We start from the raw sequence: 18,078 nt of genomic DNA, 5'->3' as shown, positions 1-18,078 counted from the left end.
AAAGTGGGAGGTAGAAGAGACGGGAGGGGAGAGAGGTGGAAAAGAAGAAAACGATTACAGCAAGGGACTCTTTGCTTTCATTCTTGGCTCCCATGGACACGGCCCAGGAACACTGCAGGCCTCTCTGGGGAGGGCTGGAAGTTGGCAAGCTTCCTCCAGTCTCAAAACACACGTTAGAGATGTGGCCTCTTCAAGAGAGACTGGTACCCATGGCTAGAGGAGGCGGCATTCCTGGCCAGGGACACAGGAGGAAAGTACAGAGCTTCCAAGTGTAGCCAACATTCCCCCAGCAGCCTCTCCAAAGCCCCTCCCCCCCTTCATCCAGGCTCACAACTTTAATGAAGAAAACAAGTCCAGTAAAGCAGACCTAGGCCGCGTCGCAGCCAAAGAAACAGGGGTTTTCATGGTGAGAACCTGGGCTTGCAGGTAAGCGTTTACCGCCTTGCTCTTCTGTGAAGCTTTAGTCTGTACTTTACAGTCTAAATCAAGCTGACTTAAAACAGGCTCTTAAATTAGAGCTGCCTTGTGTCTGGCCGCATGCCCCTTCTTTAATGCTAATGTTCTCCTGAATTATTACCACCAAAACCATAGAAAGAGTAACTGATAGCTACCCTGCACACCCCCTGTACTGTAGCCCTGAGGTGAGTACTGGCCAGGACCCACGCTAGGTCTTCAACTTATCAAAGCAAAGCAGAGAGGAGGACAGTCCCTTCCTAGGAGTGCTATCGGAGTGAAGGAGGTAGAAGCGTGAGTTTCAATCCTCAGACTTCATCTGACGAGGCAATTTGGGGCTTAATAAAATTAGTTTTTGAACTAGTCAGTAACCAATTACCAGAGCCAGCATCTTGGCTTTGCCCTTTCAGGCTGTCTGTGGTCCCTGGAAGACACTTGCTTTACCATCTCCAACCCATGAAAAGGATGGACAGGAGCATGGTGAGGGGACCACTGTATAAGCAGTTCGACATGGAGAGAAAGACTGCCAGGCAAGCTGAAGCCAGGCTTAGCCTTAGGCTGCAGAGGCTGGACATCATCTGCCTCTATCACGTGAAGTCACTGGCCAGGGAGGAGAGGCAACTTCAGAAGGAACTGCAGAGGCTGCAGCAAGGTGAGGCTTCATTCTAAGGAGCAATGGGCCCCGACTTCTGGTCCTAAGGAGCAATCTGCCCCTCACGGGGAGGGGGGTAGAGCAGCCACCACCTCACTGAAGGAATTGAAGGGTTCACCTCATGCCAGGGTCCTGTGGAGTCCTGGTGACCAGCGGACAAGAGCCTCAGTCTCCCTGTGGATTTAAGCAGGTCCAACCCTCCTGGTCCTCCATCCTGTCCCCAAACTCCACAGCTCCTCCTGCTGCCTGGTCCTCAATTTTCTTGAGTTGACGTTCCTGGCTTCAAGCATTGCAGTTTTTCCAATTCGCTCCCCCGCACCCCACCCCACCCCTGCTCTGTCCAGGCCTTAGCTTCCTGCTTTCTTGTTTGATTCTCCATACTGTGTCATCTTCCCCCTATCAGAGCTAATTTGGTTTGACCATTTTTTTTTTCGTAGCCATCTTTCTCTTTGGGATCTGGTGGTCATTTATCAAATAGCTGAAATATAAGCCATTGCCCTCATCTATTTTATGAAAGGAAAGTCAAAACAGGAAATCTTTCTCTGGGCTTTGACCTCAGTTTCCTCTGATGAGGAAGAGGGGTAACTACACCCATCTTGTAAAATAACGCTCGAGATTTCAGTGGGAATTTGGTGCACACCTAAGCACAGCGCATTTGTTTAGGGTTTGACAGCTTTAATTACTCAAATAAGCAATTCAAAGTCATTTCAGAATGAAACCTTCTCCTGCTGTCTTGTTGGAAACCCTTTCTGTCCTGTAGTTTGTAGGAACCAGTGTTCCTCTTCTTTTCTTTAAATCATTAGATTTCTGTATTACTTCAGAGTTGATAAACTCAGGTTTTCAGGACATTCCTCGTGACTTAAGCCAGGTGTGGGAACTCAGGAACATCTGGTTAGGGTCTGGCCCATTCAGGAGGAAAGCCAGGTGACAGGTTTAAGTACAGAACCTTCCAGATCATCACAGTTTCAACAGCAGACACACAAATCAAAAGCAGTGTCCAAACACCGGCCTAGGAATTCTTCCTAATTTTCAACTACTTTTAATCATGTAATGGTTTCTAGCTTCCTTGACCTTGGAAGATGACCCCATCTGAAGGAAACTCTATCTTCAGTTTCCCTGGCTACAGGAAGCAGTTACTCCAGTAACAACAATGCTGGAAAAGTGTCTAAAAACTCAGTTGGCTGATTCTCACTTTCACTCTCAGAAATTCTCTCTCAGCTCAGGAAAGTGCATAAAGGCAGGCCCTGGGCAGCAGGTGTCCCTACTGCATGGAGAGCTTGTCTCAGTCCCAGGTGTGTGGAAAAGGGTCGGGAGCAAAAGGCAGACATCAGAGGTCAAGGTCTCCCAGTTCTGTGTCTCACATTTGACAGCCAAATCAGAGAAGGAGGAGCAAAGACATGTGTCTTCCTAACACTGTATTCGGCAACAATTTTCAATGATGTGTTTAACGTAACTGGCCATTGGTGGATTGTTTCGTGTGCATTGCATCTGGGGGGGGGGGGGTCAGTAGGTAGAGATAATTAGGATTGAAACTCAGTATTCTTTTCACTGATGCTAGGATGGGTTACTCTGGGTCACTTGCTTTTGTTTGACTGATGAGTTGATTGGCTGTTGTGTTTTTATTGCTTTGACTTGTGGCTTGTTTTTTGAGATAGAGTCTCACTATAGAGCCCAAGGTGGCCTCAGTGTCAGGATCTCCCTGCCTCTATCTCAACTCTGGCATTACAGATATACACCACCATGCCTGGCTATGGGTCAGGCTACTCTGACACTGGGATGGGAAATTGAGGAAAAAAACGGTCTCTGCACTTTGAGACGCTGGCAGGTAGTGGACCATTTCTATGACTGCCATAAAAATAAATAGCCTCTGCTTTTATAAAACTCATAACCGAATTCTAAATGGAAAAAATGGAGTTTCTGATAAAGCAAGCGAGGGGCACAGGAAGCCTCCTGTCCCTGTTAAAAGGTTCTGACGAGAATTTCCCCAGCAGAGGTGCTGTGTGAGCAGGACGTCAGAGCAGAGGAGCGAGGTGATGCAGGAAAGGGGGAGCTGCCGAGAGATGTGTAGCAGAGGACCATTTCTGCAGAGAGGAAGAGAACGTGCAGAGGGATAGAAATGAGAACGGCTGCCACAGATAGGGCGGCAGTGCTGAAGCGCACGTGCAGTTTGGGAACCCACGCTAACCAGGCGGCATCTCCAGGCATAGCTTCACAAGGGTAGGCCCCGCCCTGCAAGGTCTGGGTGCAAGAGATTCCATGGTCACATTGGAAAGAGAGTGCTCTGACTACAGTGCTTATGAGAAAATAAGAGCTTGGGCCATAGCCAGAGGAGACCTGATAGAAGGCCAAATACAAGCCTTGATGTGACAGGCTGAAACTAGAGCATTATAAGGAGAAGAAAATGGGGAGACCAGCCTTTGAGACACTGGGAAAGTACAATCATCAGGGTCCGTGACTAATTTTATGTCTGAGCATATAGGGAATAAGAGCATATTGCCTGGCTCAGGGTAGCCCATCAAATGTCCAGGCTAACCTGGATACCTAGGTGGGTAAAATACCACGCCATCATGGTGATGACAGCAGGGAAAGATGGTGCCACAGAGAAAAGGTTTGTTCGTTTCTGATCCTGTTGGCTCTGCTTTCTCAGCAGCAGAAGCGTGAGCTGCCTGGAGAACTAGCTCAAATCCTTTAGCTTATCAGAAATGGGTAAAATCATAGAAAACCACTTCGAAATAGCCCCAAGGAGACAATAAAGCAAAGGACTCGAAGAAGTGGCCAGATGAGTTTTATGTGGCATCCATGCCTCTTGAATGGTCCTTATTCCCTGCTGCCTGGTACAGTCTAGCCACAACTGGGTGCTTGTCGGGAGGGGAGGGGCCTGCCTTTCATTTGGTGGTGGTGGTTTGATATGTGTTTGGTTGTTATTTTGGGCTTTGGGTGTAGTGGAGTGGGGAGGGGGAGGGGCAGTTGGCCTAGTGCTGGGTATTAAATCCGGGGCCCTGTGCATGTTTAGCCAGGAATCTAACACTGAACAGCACCCCAGCTTTAAGCACTGTAACTTTAAATGATTCCCGTTAAAGCCCACACCAATGCAAGAGTGTCTACTCCAAGTGACTCAATCTTAAATGCCTTGAAAACTAGTAGGGCCAGGGCGTTCTCTTCAGAGAGACCGGAACATCCTCTGGCAACATGGAAAGTTCACTGAATCACAGCCACGGGCAGTTACAAACCCTTACCACAGGTAGAAGAGAGGCACACAGCTCAGGTAAACAGACATAATGTTCACACCCAGTTGTTTTCGTTTTTTAAACACTTGTGCCTGCCAAGTAAAACATTCACACAAAGCCCACCAGGCCTGGGGCAGTTGCAACATCTGACCACGCTGTCTAAGTCCTCTCTGACATGTTCAAAGCAAACAGTGGGAACTGCAGGAGCTTTGCTGTTTTCACCCACTGTGTCAGAGAAGTGTAATGTGTGGTGGGGAACCAGGATCTTCATGTACCAGCTCTCTGAAAGCCCAGATCCCAGCTTCCATCTGTCTCTCCCATTATACTGATTCTCAAGAGCCCCACAGCAAAGTACCAAACACAGCCCAGCTCAAACCACAGACTTCACTGTATCAGCCTCGGAACACTAGGAGTCAAAGTGGGCATGGGAGCAGGGTTGGGCTCCTCTGGTGTGAATCAGACATAGCCTTTCTCTTTGGTGTGTAGACAACAGGCCCCTTCACTCTGCCCTTTCTGCATGTCTGCTCAAACTGCTGCTGTCATAAACGACGCCACCACAATGGTCGGGATCCACCGTAATGATTTCATTTTAATTTGACCATCTCTACCAAGAGCCTATCTCCAAACAATGTCACAGTGTCAAGTGCTAAGGACTTAGGAGCCCAGCAAATGAAATTCTATATAACTCAGTTCACATTAACTCATCTTTAAGCCTTGTTCTATTTATGTGCACACACGTCTGTGTGTAAGTCTGTGTGCGTGTGTGTGTCTGTCCTAGTGAGAATAAGAGCACATGTGGGTGCAAGTGCTGACAGAGACCAGAAGATGGTGTCAGATTCTATAGAGCTGGGGTTAAAGGAGTTTGTGAGCCATGGATGTGGGTGTTAGGCTCCAAACTCTGGTCCATATGACTGAGCATCCAGCACTCTAAACACAAGAACCATCCTTCCAGCCTATTGTTTGTTATTTCATAGCAAATATCATCAAGAAAAAGTTCTCATCTTACGTGCGGAATGGAATTCAGAAGAGATCAAAAGACGTTGTCACATTCTCGCCACAAACAGGACAGAGACACAGTGTCCCAGAGCCTAAAACTAGGTAAGAAAATGACTGAGCATTTGGGGATGACACTGAATCCCACTTCCCAGCCATTCTCTTGAAAACATCCCCCTGGTCAGAGAAGATTCTACCTTCGCCTTCCTAGACAGACACATTCTGCCCCTTCCCCCGCAACCCTTTCTCACCCACTCAACTTCAGCTGAGGTGTCAACTGAAACCACACTGAAGGGAACCATAGTCTAAGAACTGGAAAGGTCTAAATAGGAGCCTCTTCATTTTTCAAAGACATTTATTTCTTCCTGTTCACCCCTCCCCCTCTCCTCCTCTCTCCCTGCCCCTCCCCTCCCATCACTCCCCCCCCCACCCCCCACCGCAGAGCACTGAAAACTAATATTACCCAAGAAGTTAAAACTAAGATTCAGGTGACCTCTTTACCTGACACTGCCCTCAAAGATGCCTTGAGAGGCCAAGAGCACATGGAATCTCAACATGACAGAAGCAGCTGCTGCAAGGAAGGGAACTCACAAGGAAGAGAGAGAGAGTCTGAAAATCCACTTAAGGGCACGGACCCCAGGGATGTCTCTGTCCCGTGGCATGACCAAGAGGTTCCCATCAACAAGACAGAAGATAGCCGCTGTGTGTCCAGCCCAGGTGGTGAGAGCCGGTCAGCACCTGCTGATGAGACCGGATTAAAAAATGCCAGTCGAAAGCCGCACGGGGCTGCTGGGGCACAAAGTCTCCCGAGCTCTGAGGAATGTCCAGGAAGCTTCAAAGGTGAACGCACAAAGCCAACCTTCCTAGAGTTGTTTACAAAGGCCAAAAATGCCCACTATCTCCGCCACAGGGTGCCCCCTGAGTCTGAGAGAATGCTTAGCATCCGGGAGATATTTGGACACAGTGACCCCTCGCTACCCAGAGTGGGGAAACATCCGTGAAAATGGTGCCAAGGTCCTTCTTCTCTGCCTGTGTAATGCAGCCTGACCATAACATGTACCATGGTCACAATGGAAATGTGACCCTCAAATGGCTGCAGAAGCAACGCACATAAATAAATGTAAGTGCAACGTTCTTTTGCATCCTTAGGGCCCCTTACCCTTTTATGTGGTCTTTCTCTTAATAAGCAATGTTATTATGAAAAGGAAGCAAATTAAATGGTGAGATACTCAAGGAAATTCCTCTAAAATCAGGAACAAGGCAAGGCTGCCCACTCTCTCCATATCTCTTCAATATAGTACTCGAAGTTCTAGCCAGAGCAATAAGACAACAAAAGGAGATCAAGGGTATCCAAATGGGAAAGGAGGAAGTCAAATTATCCCTATTTGCAGATGATATGATAGTGTACATAAGTGACCCTCAAAATTCCACCAGAGAACTCCTACAGCTGATAAACACCTTCAGCAAATTGGCTGGATACAAAATTCACTCAAAAAAGTCTGTAGCCTTCCTATACACAAATGATAAGCTTGCAGAGGAAGAAATTAGGAAAACTACACCCTTCACATTAGCCACAAGCAATATAAAGTACTTAGGAGTTACTCTAACTAAGCAAGTGAAGGACTTGTTTGAAAAAATTTTCAAAACTCTGAAGAAAGAGATTGAAGATGACATAAGAAGATGGAATGATCTTCCGTGCTCATGGATCGGGAGAATTAACATAGTAAAAATGGCCATCCTACCAAAAGCAATCTACAGATTCAATGCAATCCCTATCAAAATACCTATGCAATTTTTAAAGACATTGAAAGTTCAATTCTGAACTTCATATGGAAAAACAAAAAACCCAGAATAGCTAAAACAATCTTGTACAATAAAAGATCCTCTGGAGGAATCTCCATACGTGATCTCAAACTGTACTATAAAGCAATAGTAATTAAAACAGCATGGTACTGGCACAGCAACAGGCTGGTTGATCAGTGGAATCGAATCGAAGACCCAGATATGAATCCACAAACATATGGTCACTTGATTTTTGACAAAGAAGCCAAATCCATTCGATGGAAAAAGGATAGCATCTTCAACAAATGGTGCTGGCCTAACTGGAGGTCTATGTGTAAAAAAATGCAACTGGACCCACATTTGTCACCTTGCACAAAACTCAAATCCAAGTGGATCAAAGACCTCAACATAAAACCAGAGACACTAAGTTAGTTAGAAGAAAAAGTAGGGAAGAGCCTGGAACATATTGGCACAGGAGACAACTTCCTGAACAGAACACCAACAGCCCAGGCCTTACTGTCAACAATTAATAAATGGGACCTCATGAGGCTGAGAAGCTTCTGTAAGACAGGAGACACTGTCAAGAGAACAAAGTGACAGCATACAGACTGGGAAAAGATCTTCACCAACTCTACATCTGACAAAGGTCTAATATCCAAAATATATAAAGAACTCAAGAAATTAAACACCACCAAACCAAATAACCCAACTGAGAAATGGGGCATGGAACTAAACAGAGAATTCTCAACAGAGGAATATCAAATGGCTGAGAAACACTTAAAGAAATGCTCAACCTCCTTAGTCATCAGGGAAATGCAAATCAAAACAACTCTGAGATTCCATCTTACACCCATCAGAATGTCTAAGATCAAAAATTCAAGCGACATCACATGCTGGCGAGGATGTGGAGAGAGAGGAACACTCCTTCATTGCTGGTGGGAATGCAGACTAGTGCAGCCACTTTGGAAATCTATCTGGTGCTATCTCAGAAAAATGGGAATAGGGCTTCCTCAAGACCCAGCTATTCCACTCCTTGGAATATACCCAGAAGATGTTCCAGCACACAACAAGAAAATTTGCTCAACCATGTTCATAGCAGCCTTATTCATAATAGCCAGATCATGGAAACAGCCTAAGTGTCCCTCAGTAGAAGAATGGATAAAGAAACTGTGATACATATACACTATGGAATACTACTCAGCTATTAAAAACAAGGAATTCCCAAAATTTGTGGACAAATGGATTGAACTAGAGATGATCATAATGAGTGAGTTAACCCAGAAGCAAAAAGTCTCAAATGGTATATACTCACTTATATCTGCATATCAGCCCAAGGGGCATGTCCCATGAAAACCTTCACTTACCAGGAAACTGGGACAGAGGGGAGGACAACCCATTGAGACTCTGGATGAGAGAAGCATGGGAGAATAGCAAAGTAGAAGGATCCAGAGGGTCCTAGAAACCTACAAGTAGAACATTACAGTAGGCAGATTTGGGCCCAGGAGTCCTGCTCAAACTAAGGCACCAGCCAAGGACAGTACAGGCGGTAAACTTTAAACCCCTACCCAGATCTAGCCAATGGACAGAACATTCTCCACAGTTGAGTGGAGAGTGGGGAATGACTTTCACACGAACTCTGGTGCCTCATATTTGACCATGTCCCCTGGAGGGGGAGACCTGGTGGCACTCAGAGTAAGGATAGCAGGCTACCAAGAAGAGACTTGATACCCTATGAGCATATACAGGGGGAGGTAATCCCCCTCAGTCACAGTCATAGGGGAGGGGAGTAAGGGGAAAATGGGAGGGAGGGAAGAATGGGAGGATACAAGGGATGGGATAACCATTGAGATGTAACAAGAATAAATTAATAAAAAATTTAAAAATGCTTAAAGCAAAGTAAAAAAAAAAAAAAGAAGCAAGGGAAAATAAGAAAATATTTTAGATTGAGAGCCTTGCTAGATGCTGTACAGTGCCACCTGCTGGCCAAATGGCATAGCTGTTCTCCTTGTTTTCCCTTCTTGGGATGTGGCTGCGGAGGGTGGGGGTGGGGGGGGTGCATGGGCACCCAACTGAAATTATATACAGTGACATGGTCTCCAAATAAAACCTGTTCTGGCCACAGCTGTGTTCTCTTTTTTGAAGCTCCTCCCTGTCTTCTTCCCTTTTTTCTCTTTGCTTCCTTCTCTCCATCCTCCCTTCCCTTCCTCATTGCCTTTCTTCCTCTCCATATAGTTCCAGATGGATTTCTCTTTCCCCGTATCAACCATAATACCAAATGGTTTGGGATCCTAGTGAAAGAAACTAATCTGCAACCTTTCAACTTCTCTCTAATCAAAATATCTTAAATATCACACTTTGAAATTTATGCCAGATTCAGCCAATAACTAACCGTAAAATAAGAATAATTTCCACTTAAAAATTATTATTTTAAGCTAGTGCAATGCCACACATTTATAACCCCGGTATCCCAATATTTGGGAAGCTGAGGCAGGAGGATTAACCGAGGGTAGTAAGAGCTACATAGTGGGGCGCTGTCAGGAAAACTCTTAGAAAAACAAAGACCACTGTTTTAGTAGGTCTGCATATCATGGGTCTCAGAGTAGATGATTTGAGTAAACTTTGTTTCCCACCCAGATGGTCCAAATTTCGCACTTAAAATAGATGGTATTCTATGTCATCAGAAAACAACAGCTCACTGTTAATGCATTTTAATCCTATTGCTCACCCATACATTCCAAATAACGTTTTTACTTTCATCATTTAATTATTTATATTCACCTCTTTGGAAAAGCCAGCTTTTGCTTTTAAGTCCAAGGTCAAGTAGCGACTGTTAAATTAAAATTTTCACTCCCGTAGCAAACTTGGACACCAAAAGAATAAATTCATTTGTTTTGGATTTACTTATTTATCTTGAATTAGATTTTTTTTTCCTGAGACAGAGGTTAAGCTATGCTGTCCTGGGTTGGCCCTGAATTTTCAGGTTCAGTGATCCTCCTGCCTCAGTCTCCTCCTGGGGAGCTGGGATTGTAGGTTCTTACCCCCAGAACCTATTTACAATTAGGCAAACATATTTTTTTGTTTTCTAGCTTCAGGATATCTGGAGGAAATGAAACTATTTATATCAAAAATGATAAAGGACTCAATCTTCTAATACTAAAGCCCTTAGGGATTAAATTAATTCGAACTTAATGACAAAGTATGAATTAATTGCATTTAGTTTAATAACACAATTTAATTCCCATTTGAGATGCCTGATGTTTAAATTCATAATTCATAATAGCTCTCATTTTGCAGCATCTCCTGCCATTCCGAACTTTCCATACAGCATACCAATTGCTCCTCAGAACTCTGCAAATTGTGTTTTAGTTCTCATCTTACAGATGAACAGAGCTGAGCAGAAAGTGCCCTCTGTGTCAGGTCTACACACTGTCCCTCTGCCACTCTCTAGCCACCAGTTGAAGACAAAAGCTCGGCTTGGTCTTACAAAAATTAGTTTGATTATCCCAGCCTTTGGTCTTCCACAGCAAGGCAATAGCTTATAGCAGAAATAACGTATGAAAACTTCTTTCAGTGTGTTCTCTAATGGGGAAGGCAGGTCAGGAGCAAAACTCAACAGTTTACAAATTCTTTACCCTGGTCATAAAGGCAGGGCCCTGGTACAGAGAACCCCTTTGCAGAGTGCCTAAGTATTAGAGATCTGATTTGTCTCTGCTCCAGGATGAAAGGGGAGCTTTCCTTTTCACCGGGTAGAGCATCGAAGCTCTGAAGCTCCACAGCTTCTCCAGGCATCTCTGAGGACACAGCACAGGTTGCCTGACAGCTGACTCCATCTCCAGCAAACTGAGCCTCTAGGGAACACACAGCCTGCTGATCTGAGCTGGCTGCCCCCGTAGCAGGTCTCTACAGAAGGCACTAACAGTGCCCTGTGAACTAAAACCTTGCTGTAGTAAAAATAAAGCAGGTGCCCCAACCATAAAGTCAAGGGTGCCCCATAATTCTATTCACAGCAGTAAGCTGAGGATTTCTTTCTCACAGGACTGATTCTCAGTAGACACTCTTTCACTGTACAAGACGGATGCCCACTTTCCTTTTGCCTGGAAACCAACTCTCCTGAGGCTGAAAATAGTGCACACACAGGACAACGTGCCCTATATTAGTGATCAGGTCCATGGGTGCACAAGCTCACAGCTCATCCTTGCTCTGCCATTCAATCCCAACTATCACACAGATAAGCATAACAAAGTTATGTTTGGGGACAGAAGGGCTATCTCATGATCCTTCTGGGGATTTTCCTAGGGCCCCAGAGTTGGTAAGGGATACAGAGATTAGCCAATTGCTCAAGCCCAGTTCAAAGATGTGAAATGGCTTCCTAAAAAGAAGTCAAATATGAAAGGGCTTATTTTGGGTGTATTTCTAATCAGTCAATTTGGGGTTGGAATGGAAATCATTACCTTACTTTACTTTTGCTTTATTATCATCAAAGAATAAAATTTAAATCAATTTTGATTGCCTTCAAGGTGAACAACACCAAAGATAATCCATTATGAATTATTTTATAAGTTACACGATAAAGGTAAAATGTGCAAATAGCATAGTACTCTTCTTGCACTGCTTTGAATTGCCATATCACACACTCCTTACTTTTCCTTACCAACATTTGAATTTTATGTGATAATGTGAGAGTGTTCAGAGGTGATGTAGATGCTACAGTTCCAAGACCAGAATAAAGGGATTTTTGGCATGCAAAAAAAAAAAAAAAAAAAGAAAGAAAATTTGTTCACAATATACATTCCAATGCTGCCCCCTAGTGGTAAAGGTGGCCCATTCTGGAAGAATCACCTTGAGAGCCAAGAAGTTAGCAATCATGCTAACGTAATTTCTCAAAGGGTGTTCCAAGAGAACTTGCTAAGTGCTATTGGGAAAAGGCCTAAAGTTGCAATAAGTCTGGAGAAATCTGGGTAAGATCGTTGGAATCAGTTTCTCTAGATGAGACTTGTTTTTCGTGTTTAGTATGTTAATGCCAAAGGGGAACTTGGAGGACGGCCATGGAAACGTGGTCCATACATCATCTCCAAGAACTATAGTGACCCACTAAGCACACTTTAGCCACACTGTCCTGGAGTAAGAGCTGGATTAGGACAAGTTTTATATCATAAAGATATAATAGTCAACAAAGACTCCATACATTCCAGAGGATAATGACAGGAAGGACATTTTTCATAGGGGACATTTCCCTTTGTTATTCTATGGGCATTCTCATTACTGAACCCCATGCACGCACACGTGCGCACGCACGCGCACACACACACACACACACACACTCGTGCAAGTGCAGCAATAATACCACTTAAAAATCTTAGGGTAAAGGAGACAGAAATGGTGAGATAAGGAAATAAGCAGTTTGCTGCTCCAACTGCTCAGGGGGTCATTTGACAGCTAAGAAATCTAAAGGGACAGAACTGAACTTCAGGATTCTGGGTAGCTCTGACTGGGCAGCAAGTAGAGCTAGGAATCCATTCTATTTCTGATCATCTCCAAGGCCCATGTACAACATTAACACCACCTTGCTTCCTTCCACATAAAAGCTAAAAGAAGCAGCAGTCCTGGTCTGAGGACCCTGATATCTAGTGACATAAACAGATCCCATAATAAATTCATCTCAGGCGCTAGGTCAGGAGCTCACTGTTATTAAAATCATTCCCTATCATCTTTTCTGCCGCACATGATTAGCCAAAGCCCACCACCACGATCAGTCTGTAATTCATTCTGAAGGGATGTGCGGCTTAGTCCTTTCCAGCTGGATAGGAGACGTCCATTGCCTGCTTCTGAGAAAAGTATCCCCCCCCCCCCCCGCATTCCGAAGAAACAGAAGCAGTTAAGAGTAGCTGTTTTCTTCTTTTAGGCTCCACCATAGCCAGATATGACTTCCTGTCCTGGTGAGGTCATCTTGCTCCAGGCTGAGGAGGAAACACTGAAGGCAGCCAGCAGGAGACAAAGCAGAGAACCTGGTGGAGGTCAGATAACAAAAGGCTTCCTATTAAGGTTGCAGTGTGATCTCTTATCCGAACTGGAAGGCTTCTGAGAATGAGAGAGATGCTACTAAAAATAAGCTGGCACAGAAGGCAGAAAATGGACAAACCTGTCTACACATGATGCCAAGGAGCCCAAGAAGTCAATGCCAGGGCTGGAATCAGGGCAAGGCTGTAGGCAAAGTCAAAATGAGAAAAGTTAAGAGGCTGAATGGAGAGGGTGGTATAGATGAAGGGAGGCAGACTACAACAATGTTTGAGAGCAAAATAACGATTGTTTATATATAGTAAAAATATAAATAATAATAGTTGTGATCATCAAATTGTAATTAAATATAATTAAAACAAAATAACAATCTTAATAGCCAGATGACTGTTTAAGTCTAAAAAAGATGAAACTAATAGGTTATAAGATGGCACACGGGTCCATTTTCTAAGACTGAGGGCGCATGAACATCACTGCACTCTGGGAAGTTCTAGGCAGCAAGCTCTCTGGACAACATGAGAGGTTCAATTCCCTCGACCTGCTCAGTGAGCATAGATATAAGAAGCCATCTTAATGTAGAAAGAAAATCAGAGGACAGAGGACTTATAGCGAGAAGAGAAACTGTGGGTGGGGGCATCTCTGTGAAAAGCTGGAGACCTATAACAGGGTAGGCTCTTGGGAGGATATGGGGGCGACTCTAGCTGAGTCTCCTAGTAGCAGGGGTCATGGAGGCCACCCTCTAGCCTGACAGATCTCCTAGTGGAGGTAGGAACACCAACCCACCCACAAAACTTCAACCCAAAATCTACCCTGCTTACAAGATGTGCAGGGATTAAAAAAAAAGAGCAGAAATTGAGGGAATGTCCGACCAATGCCTAGCCCAACCTGAGACCCACCCCATGGGACAGAGCCAATCCCCGATACTGTTAGACTCTGCTCTGCTTGCAGATGAGAGCCTAGCATAGCTGTCCTCTGAGAAGCTCCACCCAGCAGTGCATCAAAACAGATGCTGAGACTCACATTCAAACTTTGGGCAGAGTGCAGGGAGCCTTGTGGAAGAGCAGGAGGAAGGATAGAAGGACTCAGAGGGGACAGGAGCTCCACAAGAAGACCAACAGAGCTAAGTAACCAGGGCCCGGGGGGCTTTCAGAGACTGAAGCATCAACCAACGACCATGCATGGACTGGGCTCCTATACAGATGTAGTCAATGGGCAGCTCAGTCTTCATGTGGGTCCCCTAGTAAGAGTAGCAGGAGCTGTCTCTGACATGGACTCTGTGGCCTGCTTTTTAATCACTCCTCCCTGGTTGGGCTGCCTCTCCAGGCCACTGGGAAGAGGATGTGCTCAGTCCTGATGTGACTTGATGTGCTGCGGTGGGTTGGGGGAGGGGCTCCCCTTTTCCGTGGAGGGGGGCAGTAGATTGGAGAAGCGAACCAGAGGCTGGGACCGGGAGGAGAGGAGGGATGTAAAGTCAGTAAATAATAAACATAATTGGAAATGGGAAGTGACTGTTCATTCTCTAGATCTTTCCATCATGAGATTAAGAATAAAATTAGTGGATAGGAGTCCAATAGATACTGTGAGCACAGAGAGATTGGGTGTAACGTATTATAATGCATGAGGGGCACAGGATACATCAAGGAGATAAAATTTTGCTCATGTCAAGAACACACCATGCCTGGATTTTACATCTCACCCATGTTGTACTTCGTCAAACCATTCTTCCTCCTGATACACAGCTAACCAATGTTTACAGTGTGGTAATTGCCTCACGTGGTAGAAACATCCACTGACGCTCCTGCTTGAGGAGTCCACCCACTGATGTGCAAGGCCTCGAGTACAAGCCTCAATCACACACACATGCACACACACACACACACACACACACACACACACACACACTCACACACATGCGTGTGTGTGTGCGCGCACACACACAAACACACACACACACACACACACACACACACACACACACACACATACACACATCCTTCTTCCAGGTACTCAGGTACTATGGCTCACGTCTATAGTCTCAGCACTGGGCAGGTCTGTGATTAGATCCATTAGAAGAAGCTTGTAGTCCACACTCCTATTCTACGGACTCATCTGGAAACATGACGGTGGGTGACACAGTGATGTTTGAGAATTTATTTTGATTATTGATTATTTAAGAGCACTTATTATTTTGTATCTTAATTTTAACTTATTAATTTAAAATTAATAAGTAGGGATAGATAGACATAATAAATAGTACATATAATTATTGCTTATAATTATATATACTACATGTGATATCTTATTTTTCACTAATTTATTTTAATGTTACTCTTATTTTTACTTTAATCTTAGTTGTAGCCATTTTACTGAAGAGTAGGAAAGGGTGATGTAAATTATAGCCCATGTTTAGCCAACGTCCCAAATTAAAGAATCCATTGCCTCTGTGCCCTGCTCAGCAGCGCATTATGTAAGTTTTTTTAAGTTTTTATGTGGTTAAGCAAGAATCCTATGACCTCCGGAGAAGATCAGGTGATTCACCTTGGACTCAATATTGCAGCTCTTGGAAACTCATTATTTATTAATTTTTAATTTGTTTTAACAAGCACTAAGGACAAAACCATAGCTACCATGCACCAGATACAGCGGTCAGCATTCCATAAATACCAGTCCAGGGGTCACTTCTCAAAAGGGGAACGTGCCTTTTCTCAGGGAACGCTCTGAAGAGCTGAGGAAGAAGCTGTGTTTCAATTTTATTTTTAGAGCCAACCTAATTGAGGAAAACTGTGAATTAAGCATCATGGTCATGTAAGTCAGTATTCAATAAAAAGTACCTGAGCAGAGGCTTAAGTCTTGGCAGGCCCTGCACTACAATCACACCAAGACTTTAATGCAGGAGAAAGGAGGATGATCCCAAGACCTCCTGTAAGGGGTACCTGAGTCTAATATTCTGCTTCTGTGAACCCTGACAACCACCGATGATGTAAGCCCTCAACAGGAAATGTTCGAGTTCCTCTCTCTCTATCTGAGCCTTATTAACAAACTCTTCAGAAAGGAGCACCTTCTCAGAGCATCATTCCTACCATAACGGTTAATTTCCACTGCCAATTTAATTAGCTGAGGAAGCACTTGGGCATCAATGAGGCACACCTGGATGTGTTTACAGGGCTTTTTCAGAGAGATTTCATCGAAGGAAGCACTCCACTTTGAACATAGATGGCACCGTCCCATGGACTAGGGTCTCTCCCGGGCAATCGCCTCCTGCTCTGCCCAGGATCTCTACCATGGTGCCCTCCCTGCCATGAGAGACTGCCTCACCTCAGAGCATGAGCCAAGATGCTTTCCTTCTCATCCAAGTTGCTTTCTCCAGAAATTTGGTCAGAGCAATGTAAAAAGTAACTAGCACGAATACAAAGTCTCCATTCTCCCCCAAGGATTATGGTTCAAATAAAACCCAAGATTCCCTCAGAGACAAATAAGAATATGACCCTGCCTAGCTCCAGCTTAAATTGTACAGAACAAACCAGGACAACTATACTCAAAGAAGAGCCAAAAGGGACCAGCTGAAACCACTCCCCACCACCATGGAGCCACCAGAGAGCAGGACAGCATGAGAGTCAGCTATGTTAAATGACTGCTGAACCCGGGGCACGTGAAAGGAGGATGGGGTCAGGCTCTGAACCCAGTAACAGGGATGCTTAGGTTAAACAGTGGCCAGAAGGACTGGCCAGAACAGTGCATCCTCCGAAGGAGCATTCTTAGAAACTCACCAGGAGGACATGATACATTAACAGGAAGACGCAGAAGCCAACAGATCCAGCCAGGAGTGAGCCTTGAGCCGACCAGCAGTAAACTTCCATATGCAAATGAAAGGTTAAAAGGGGAAATCTGACAGGCAGATTGTCTTAGTTACCATCACTGTTGCTGAGGAAATACCCCGTAGCCGGAAGCATCTTGAGGAGGAAAGGGTTTATTCGGCTTCTGCTTCCGCATCGCTGTTCATGATCAGAGGAAGTCAGGACAGGGACATGGAGGCAGGAGCTGATGCTGAGGCCATAGACTGATACTGCTTCCTGGCTTGCTCTCCATGGCTTGCTCAGCCTGCTTTCTTACAGAACCCAGGACCACTAGCCCAGGGATGGCACCACCCACAATGCACTGGGCCCTCCCCCATCGGTCATCAATTAAGAAAATGCCCTACAGGCTTTCCAAACGGGCCTGTCTAAGAACACTTTCTTTTTTCCCAATTGAGGCTCTCTCCTCTCAAATGACTTTAGTTTTGTGTCAAGACAATGTAAAACACATATACAAAAATTGGGCCTTGTTCCACCGCAGGCTAATGACCAACACAGGAGGGGCTAGCTCCCGGGCCTGTTAAGGTTGACTCTCTAAAATACATCTGTGACAAGGAGATAATCTCCTGAGGTAGGTTTAGGCAGGCTTACTTTTTTTTTTTTTTCCAGAACAAGATCACACTAGTGAGGTGAAAAGTGAACCATGAACCTTGAGCATGCTTGGGATGATCCCACCCAAGGAGCAAGAGGTCCAGGCATGAAGCAGGCCAAGCCGTGAGTTCTGTGCTTGGGACAGAGCCCAGGGTAGACACGGCCTCAGAAGGCAAAAGACCTGAAAACTTGGGCTTAGGAGGAAAGAAGGCAGTCCCCATGGCAAAGGCGAGATTGTAGACTTTATACATTTACCAGATGGAACGGCTCATTTGCTTACTTTCTGGCAGAAAATGGGTTGAGCAGCATTTTCCTCCAGATGGAGCAAACTATCTTACTCGTGCGATGGTTGGTTCTGTATGCCTTCTGTGTGTTAAACCACGCCCCCTGGGAGTAGGGGCATGGTTTTTAGAATTGCAACAAGTGGCCTGAAGTGTTTGTTGATTGCAGTAGGGATCCAGGGTTTGAAGTTTTTATAGATTTAGGGTGCAAGGCTAGTGCTCTTTAAAGAAGG

At 44.9% G+C, this 18,078-nt stretch overlaps 1 protein-coding gene across 1 annotated transcript; it reads left to right on the top strand.

Annotated features, from left to right (window-relative positions):
• The first annotated feature begins 209 nt into the window (after positions 1 to 209).
• CCDC190 (coiled-coil domain containing 190) lies at positions 210 to 6,755 on the top strand. Its single transcript, XM_084790003.1, has 4 exons — positions 210 to 426; positions 864 to 1,105; positions 5,307 to 5,430; positions 5,768 to 6,755. Exons 1-4 carry the CDS (start codon positions 404 to 406, stop codon positions 6,324 to 6,326), a joined length of 948 nt encoding a protein of 315 aa, XP_084646129.1. The 5' UTR covers positions 210 to 403; the 3' UTR covers positions 6,327 to 6,755.
• The last annotated feature ends 11,323 nt before the right edge of the window (positions 6,756 to 18,078 follow it).

The sequence above is a fragment of the Acomys minous genome (genome assembly GCF_964271855.1).
Source record: "Acomys minous genome assembly, chromosome: 1".
Taxonomy (NCBI): domain Eukaryota; kingdom Metazoa; phylum Chordata; class Mammalia; order Rodentia; family Muridae; genus Acomys; species Acomys minous.
This window is presented reverse-complemented; position numbering and strand designations above follow the sequence as displayed.